General features: G+C 35.7%; 1 protein-coding gene across 2 annotated transcripts; it reads right to left on the bottom strand.

Moving 5' to 3' along the window:
- Positions 1-5858: 5858 nt before the first annotated feature.
- On the bottom strand, positions 5859-8978 carry LOC126741083 (hexosaminidase D-like). 2 transcript variants are annotated; one of them, XM_050447398.1, is made up of 7 exons: positions 8229-8978; positions 7736-8041; positions 6694-6807; positions 6553-6642; positions 6389-6502; positions 6053-6267; positions 5859-5990 (listed from the first exon to the last, which is right to left on the bottom strand). In XM_050447398.1, exons 1-7 carry the CDS (start codon positions 8851-8853, stop codon positions 5904-5906), a joined length of 1551 nt encoding a protein of 516 aa, XP_050303355.1. In that variant the 5' UTR covers positions 8854-8978; the 3' UTR covers positions 5859-5903. The 2 variants fall into 2 exon arrangements, with proteins under 2 accessions (XP_050303355.1, XP_050303354.1); XM_050447397.1 differs by having other exon boundaries at positions 6053-6333; positions 8229-8975.

Below are 8978 nucleotides of genomic sequence, written 5' to 3'. Positions count from 1 at the left end.
GATTCGTTGTTTTATTATTATTTTATAAAGGGTCTCGGACTCGTCGGACAAAAGTGCTTATAACTTTGGTTGTATTTAGGGTAGACAAACGATGTTTACCTTTTTATAATCTAGAAATATGGGGCTACAACTTGATTATTTATAAATTTTTATTTGTTTTTTTGTTTGTGACTAGGACGCTTTTAAAGTCAAAAAATTTTTTTGTTGATTTTGGTCAAGGGAATTCGATACAGGTCGCAGCGGTTCTTTGTCCCTTTTTTTACAGCTTTAATAAATTTTTAGTCGCCCCACCTAGAGCCAAATGGCTTATGGGCTGTTTGTAGCGTGTGATAAGGAGAATGTTTTGCAATATCAACCGTACTTCTATGTAAAACCGTTTTTGAGTTATGAATTTTTTACCATTTTTTGACTTTGCAAATTAATTGTGCGCACCCTGTATGTGATAGATGAACCAAAAGAAAACGAGCAAATGCACCATTCATTTTGCTATAACATACTAAAATTTCATTTTTTCGCTATTTTTACAAGCACCCTAAAAATAATTTTTCTCCAAAAAAGTACCCAAGCACACGGACTATTCTCAAAGCAACCTATGACCGCGTCTCCATGGCAACGAAAACGCCGAAAAAAGACCCTTTTTATAATCGAAATTTAACTACTAAAACCAATTGGAATCGGTCCAGAATCGATGTTAATCTATTCCAAAGGCTTTATACTATTTTTCCATGTAAAAATCATAAAGTAAAAACCTTTTTTTATACCTTAAAACATCGTGTGAAAATGGTCAATTTTGACGTCTACGCGCGATTTTAATGGCGGTTTTAACAACATGGCGTCAACGTTAAGATGAATCGGCTCGGACTTGCTTCCTAATTTCATTGATGATGACTTATCCTAATTACCTATGGACGGTTTCTAGCCTGTAATATGGAGAATGTTTTGCAATATCAACCGTACTTCTAAGTAAAACCGTTTTTGAGTTATGAATTTTTTACCATTTTTTGACTTTGCAAATTAATTGTGCGCACCCTGTATGTGATAGATGAACCAAAAGAAAACGAGCAAATGCACCATTCATTTTGCTATAACATACTAAAATTTCATTTTTTCGCTATTTTTACAAGCACCCTAAAAGTAATTTTTCTCCAAAAAAGTACCCAAGCACACGGACTATTCTCAAAGCTACCTATGCCCGCGTCTCCATGGCAACGAAAAGGGCGATTTTGGCCGAAAAAGACCCTTTTTATAATCGAAATTTAACTTCTAAAACCAATTGGAATCGGTCTGTAATTGATGTTAATCTGTTCCTAAAGGCTTGTACTATTTTTCTATGTGCAAATCAAAAGGTAAAAACCTTTTTTTATACCTTAAAACATCGTGTGAAAATGGTCAATTTTGACGTCTACGCGCGATTTTAATGGCGGTTTTAACAACATGGCGTCGACGTTAAGATGAATCGGCTCGGACTTGCTTCCTAATTTCATTGATAAAATGCTTAAAATAGCTCAGAACTTCCTGGAATTGGTGTGGAAATATTCAAGAGACTCGGGACAACCCGAATATGTGCATATCATTTATCAAATCGGGTTCTTTTAACCAGGATAATTCGGCAAAGTTTTGACGTTTTAAGAATTCCCGTTTATTATTATAATATTCATGCGACACAGTGGTTTGTACAAGGCATTTGGCTAGACAAAAATTATAATACAGTGGGTCCTAATGTTAAAAAAAAATCAATTCGGGATTTAATGTGAATTATTATTAGAGCAAAGCTCTAATGGATAATGGAGGTGTGATGTATACCTTATAGTCGTTTATGTACAAGAGCCTTAATCGATATGTCAATACAGATTGACAAGTAGCATATGTCATTTGTCATGTATATATATAACGCCATTTTCATAAAATAAAGCAGTTGTCATTCCGCCTTCAAAGCAGTCGTATAATTCACCTCCGCCTCAACCCTCAACCTCCAAAAACACGTTACATGGCGCAGTCGGAAAACACGAAATATTGAAGAAAATCTTAAAATATTGAAGAAATCCTGCTAGATTTTGAACTTTTTCTGCCACAATCGTCAAGACCATGGATTTCCGCGGGGTGCCGCCCATGAAGTTTTCGGGAAACGTCGCGGAAAACTGGAGTTTTTGGAAACAGCGGTTCATCACCTACCTGAAGGCCAGAGAAATTACGAAAAAAGAGCAGGTAACACAATGCGCCCAACTTTTAACCTTAATTGGAGAGGAAGGGATTCGAATTTTTAACACATTTTCATTTACTGAAGCTGAAAAAGATAAGCTAGACCCTTTAATTGAGAAATTTGATCAGTATTTTTATCCTAAGAAAAATCATACCTACGTTAGACATAAGTTGTTTACCTGCAAACAAAAAGACTCACAGACTGTTGAAAATTTTTCAACAGAGCTAAAAAATCTGGCAAATTCTTGTGAGTTTGGGGCCCTTCAAAATGAGCTTGTAAAAACACTGTTTATTTGTGGCATAAAATCACACTCGCAGAGAGAGAGACTCCTGGAGGAAGCTGACCTGAAGACGCTGGAAGAAGTGGTGCAGTATTGCGTCAATGCTCAGAAGTGTAAGGAGCATGGCCGGGAGATTACCATTGGACATGGGACCTACTCGCGGACGCCTGAAGTCTCGCCTATGGTAAACTTGGTCAAGAAGTACCCGCAGAACAAATGTGGAAAGTGTGGCAACCGCCACAGCTATGGAAGGTGTCCAGCATTCGGGAAGCATTGTGGAGCATGTGGAGGGGCAAACAATTTTGCAGCGTTGTGCAATAAAGCTGAGGCAAGAGGACGACGACAAAACTGAAGGGCAACGTTGAACTATCCTCTGATAATTTTGTATTTACAGAAAGTGACGTATCTTTGTGTGGAAGTCAAGAATATATGTATTTAGGTTTAAGTAAGGAAAATTTACATGTTGACAGGGAAGAGATAGATCAGATGAGAGATGACAGAATGAGTATAGAGGATTTAAATTCAAGTACGAGTAGTTTCGAGTCAACTGAGTCAGTGGTGGATAATACATGTTATCGGCCAACTGAGAATATTACGGAATTATTACAAAATGAGAGTGATGCAAACAGCACTCAACTAAACTCTAATGCACATGCAGATTCAGATTTTACAAATACTGACATTCTCCCGTCAACATCTAAATCTGGTCGAAATATGAAGAGAAACTCAAAGTTTGATGGTTACATAATCTATAAATAAAAAGTTTTTAAATTGAATATTGTATAATAAGTAATGTTCTGAATTTATTTGGCATATGCTAATTACATAGGTATATTATAAAATATATAGTTAAATGGTTATGATTTTTATATAGAGAAAGGGTGTAAAATAACTCGTGTTATAAAAGAATTGTGTTGTACATACAATTAGGTTAATGAGGCTGTGTATATGTTAAGAGACTTGTAGGGTATTAAAATATAGGCTATGTATTTAATAATAGGTTTGAACTGTGATAGAAATGATGGAAAAAAGCAAGTTGTGATATAGCATTTTATTTGGGCCAATAAGGGGGATGTGATGTATACCTTATAGTCGTTTATGTACAAGAGCCTTAATCGATATGTCAATACAGATTGACAAGTAGCATATGTCATTTGTCATGTATATATATAACGCCATTTTCATAAAATAAAGCAGTTGTCATTCCGCCTTCAAAGCAGTCGTATAATTCACCTCCGCCTCAACCCTCAACCTCCAAAAACACGTTACAGGAGGGGCTCTTCTTTTGGGCAGTTTTCGCACGACCTCGGGACTCGGCGGACAAAAGTGCTTATAACTTTGTAACTTTGATTCTATTCGGGTTAGAGAAATGATGTTTACTTTTTTATAATCTAGATATATGGATGGCTACGCACTTGATTGTTTGTTTTTTTCTCTAGGACTACAGCGCCTTCAAAGTCATTAATTTGTTTTGTCCAATTTTTTCAACGGGAATTCGATACAAGTCGGAGCGGTTAATTGAATTTTATGAAATTTAACGGATCAATTAGAGTTCATGTGGACCTTATCTGTATATTTTTTGGTTACCCTCAGCATACGGAAAGTATTTTTTTAACGTCTAAAGTTCCAGACATGTGTAAAATTCTAGCTCCTCTGACGGTTTAACAGTATCTTTCCGGAAATAATGATTCGCCGAAGATATGTGCGCCTCATCGAGAACTACAATTTTTATTAAAGGTTTTTAAAAAAAAAATTTTTTTTTTGGGAGAAAAATCAAAAAAACTTAAAAAATTCAATTTTTTTAGTTTTTTCTGTGTAAAATTTTTCTGGTGCAAAATTTAAAATAATTTCATTGGGATTAATTAAACCTCCATTCCTTTCGAATAAAACGGCGTATCAAGTTTAACGCTATCATTTATACAGGGTGAGCACTGTTCAGTCGAAAATACCCGTTTTTACGCCTTTTTTTTCAGTTTTAATAACGTTTTAGTGGCACCATCTAAAGCGTAATGACTTATAGATGGTTTGTAGCCTGTAATATGGAAAATGTTTTGCAATATCAATCGTACTTCTAAGTAAAGCCGTTTTTGAGTTATGAATTTTTTACCATTTTTTGACTTTGCAAATTAATTGTGCGCACCCTGTACGTGACAGATGAACCAAAAGCCAACGAGCAAATGCGCCATTCATTTTACTATAACATACTAAAATTTCATTTTTTCGCTATTTTTACAAGTACCCTAAAAATAATTTTTCTCCAAAAAAGTACCCAAGCACACGGACTATTCTCAAAGCTACCTATGGCCGCGTCTCCATGGCAACGAAAAGGCCGAAAAAGACCCTTTTTATAATCGAAATTTAACTTCTAAAACCAATTGGAATCGGTCCAGAATTGATGTTAATCTATTCCTAAAGGCTTTTACTATTTTTCCATGTGCAAATCAAAAGGTAAGAACCTTTTTTTGTACCTTAAAACATCATGTGAAAATGGTCAATTTGGCGTCTACGCGCGGTTTTAACAACATGGCGTCAACGTGGATAAATCGGCTCGGACTTGCCTCCTAATTTCATTGATAAAATGCTTAAAATAGCTCAGAACTCCCTGGAATTGGTGTGGAAATATTCAAGAGACTCGGGACAATCCGGATATGTGCATTTCTTTTACCAAATCGGGTTCTTTTAACCGGGATAATTCGGCAAAGTTTTAACGTTTTAAGAATTCACCGTTATTATAATATTCATGCGACACAGTGGTTTGTACAAGGCATTTGGCCAGACAAAAATTATAATACAGTGGGTCCTAATGATAAAAAAAAATCTAATCGGGATTTAATGTGAAATGATTTTTTTTTCCGATTTGACTGAAATTTGATGTTTTCTGTTTGATTTGAGTAAAATTCTTCAATTTTTATGAAGTCTGAAAAAATTGTACCTAAGTCTTTATGTCAAATGCTGCAGTCATATTATGTATTAAAGCATACTTAAATTAGAGCCCAGTTATCACATCATGGTTTTACGAAGCCTGATACTTCAAAAACTGTAAATTCAAAACTTGTACGACATATAACGCGGTGAGTAGCGTTGCCGGAGTAACTGCTCAACAATCTTCAATTAATTGTCGACTTGAATTGTATTTAAGAAACTTTCCACTGATCAAAATCATGAAACTGGTCCCAACTGATCAAATCAGTTTGTAGGGGGGTCTTTTCTGAATGTTTCGCAATTTATTTTATTTAAATAGCACCAATAGTTGCGAAGATAATTGGGATTTAGTGAATGAAAAGATCCAAATTTGGAAGGAAAGTAACACCTATCCTCAAAATATTATCGTTTTTTTTCCTGAGGTCAATGGGAGGATCTTGAAATAACATTAGAGTATATAATTGATCAACACTTTATTGAGAAATAACAAAACTCAATTATTCACAAATTGTTTTTATAATTTAACGGTCTCCTGGGCCAAGACTTTCTCTGCAATATTTTCACGTTTGTGTCCCACAAAGAATCAATCTGTAATTTAAATTTCATTAATTAAAGCTTAAGAAACTCTCTGAGAAAGTGAAACTTAATACCTGGTTTGCTAATGGTGCCACATAAGTGTCCAACCACTCCTCAACAGTATAATGATCATAAACCTCCAAGAGTGACTCGGATAGTTTAGTTTTTAAATCGTCCACTTCAAGTTTGATCTTCTCCAAAGGCCCGGACAAACGTTTCACTTGCTGTGGATTAGAAAAAGCATATTTCCTGTTGTAGTCACTTAACCACCCTTTCACTGTCGAATCTTCTAAAATGTCATTAAACTCTTGCCGCAACTCATGAAAATTTACCATATTTTCCAACACTTGCCCCCCTAAATAATACAATTACCACACCTTTGAACCTTATTTATCAATCAAATTACTCACCAGGGAATTTACATTTGGGGCTTCCGAAGGCGCTTCCGATCAGTCCGTACGGTTGTTGGCACTCCAAAATGTGCGCCACCTCCAACGGTGGCCCCAAACCGGGGTCTTTATAACCTAAAAACTTGTTTTAGCCTTTTTTTTGTTAATTAACTTAATGTAACTACCTTGTAATAACCTTAGGGACATCGCTAGGGCTGGTATACCGACTGGCAACAGTTCGCATAAAACGGAGAAATGATCGTACCGTTGCCAACCTAAAAGTACTCATTTTAAGCAGTGTTTTGATATGAATTTAATAAAAGTACCAGTTAAAATGATCCCCTCGAAGTTAATTTTATTCTGGTACTCCTTGATTATGCTGAGCCAACTTTTGTGGTTCTGTAGGTGATGGTTTAAGTCGGTTATGTACTTGTTACTACCTAAAGATTTGTTGATATAACCCTAAGTAACAATAACCTTAATAAACTAAGTGAATTATTTATTTTGCCCAACAAAAGACGCAATTATAGAGCAGAAAAAGAACTAAACTTATACTAATAAAAATAGTCTAAAACGGTTAAAAATCCCTCAAAAGTGGCTTCAAATGCCTGGAATTAATTCAAAATTACCCTCTAACAGGAACTGGATAATTCTTCCAGGCAGTTGAACCCAGTTGTCGAGTCTTTAAACTCTTGAATCAGTTTCAAGACTTTTGAATCCTAAAATGCTTAAAATTTCTCAAAAGTGACTTCAAATGCCTGTCAGTAATTCAAAACTACCGTGACATAAACTGGAGACTTCTTACAAGCAATTGAAGCCAGTTTTAAGGTCAATTTTTCCTCCTTCAAGGCAGTTGAATCGACATTTTAGGCTTTAAAGAACTTTAAAGCCTAAAATGTAATTGTAATTTTGAAACACTTTGCAACATTTGAAGCCACTTTTAAGTTATTCTTAAACGTTTTAGACTTCAGCAGCCTTGAAGGAGGAGAAATTGAGTTTAAACAGTTGGCTTCAACTGCCTGGAAGGAGTATCTAATTTTCCAAAGTAATTCTGAATCACTTCCAGGCAGTAGTTCAAAGAACTTGAACTCATCCACTAACCTCCCCGAATACATAATATAATCAGTTCATTTAATTTTGTCCCCACATTGACATCCTTGCTCCATTTTACATACTGTTTAGGTACATTTCGTTTGTTTAAATAAAATATTATACACTTTGTTTCCTGTACATTTAACAAAAGTAAACTATGATCTAACCAATTTTTAACTTTCATAACAAATTGCTCGGCCTTTATCATGGGAATCAGAAACCCACAAACTCCTCTAAACTCAATTAAAACTTTTCAATAAAGAGGTGATAATTTACCTGTGGATCCCTTAAATGAACTGGCAATCCAAACGTTCCCAAACATCTCAGAGTAAACTTTCCATAAACCAGGACCAAGCTCATCGTAGACATCCCTACCATACCACCACACAACTGGCTTAAAAGACTTTTTGACCATTAACTCTTCTGCATCCATCAAACGAAAATGATCATCCCATAATAAAACTTCCATGGAGGGACGTTTCCTTTGAATTATCCCCACGACTGTGTCAATGTGCTGTTGAAATAGTTCACTTTTTGATATTTCTTGGGCACGCATTCGGTTTGTGCAGAGTTCACAGTGACCTAACCGAATTTGGGCATAATGTAATAGCATTTACACCTTTCATGCAATTTACATGCTGAGCCCACCTATATGCAAACATTACCCTTATGAAAATCATTTTGAAGTTGATTGCAAGTATGATGATGCAATGTATTGCCATTCATGCCATAGGAGCCCCAATTCATGCAAAGTAAATGAGTTTTTTACCCAAAAAGGAAACTTCATTGCAACCTATATGAATCCTAGTACTATTTGGGTGTAGGGTCAAAATTTGTTCAATCATATCCTGTAGTACTACAGTGGTATTTTTATAAGAAGGGCAAATCGTTGAGGGAAAATCCGGCACTTCCCTGTACTCAATAAATTCGTGAAGTTTCAATAAAAACTCCAAATTTCCTAATGTTTGCACAAATGGGATTACTGTTAACTGGTTCTGCTCGGCCATGTTATTAATGGCTTTTATGTCTTTTCTTTTATAACTATTTAAAGCGGGCACGTTTTTCAACAAAGCACCTTTATAAGGGAACGTATCGTCATATTCGAGAAGCACCCCGGTGGCCCCCAGTCGCTTTATTAAAGGGAAAAACTGGGCAAAGTATTCGGTCTTCAGTGGGGCCCCTTTTAGGTCAACATGCACAATTCTTTCGCGTATTTTAGGGGCAACGGGTTTAGGTTTGGCTCGTATAACATGTTGTCGTTGCTTTACTTGGTTTTGCGGCAAAGATTCCGTCGTTTTCGGCTCGGACGTGTCCAAGAACAATATCACGGACAGTATTACCGCTATAAGGAAAAACAGGGACACCATGAACTTTACGTTGTATATCGGATGCATCGTTTTAGGATAATAAAAGAAACGTAACAGTAAATGGGGAGGTAATTTAATTTAATTGGAATATGTAAACAATGTTTTTTGTTTGAACGATAACCTCAAATTTGGCGGTTGTCAATGTTTTGACA

Source organism: Anthonomus grandis, chromosome 10 (genome assembly GCF_022605725.1).
Source record: "Anthonomus grandis grandis chromosome 10, icAntGran1.3, whole genome shotgun sequence".
NCBI lineage: Eukaryota > Metazoa > Arthropoda > Insecta > Coleoptera > Curculionidae > Anthonomus > Anthonomus grandis.
This window is presented reverse-complemented; position numbering and strand designations above follow the sequence as displayed.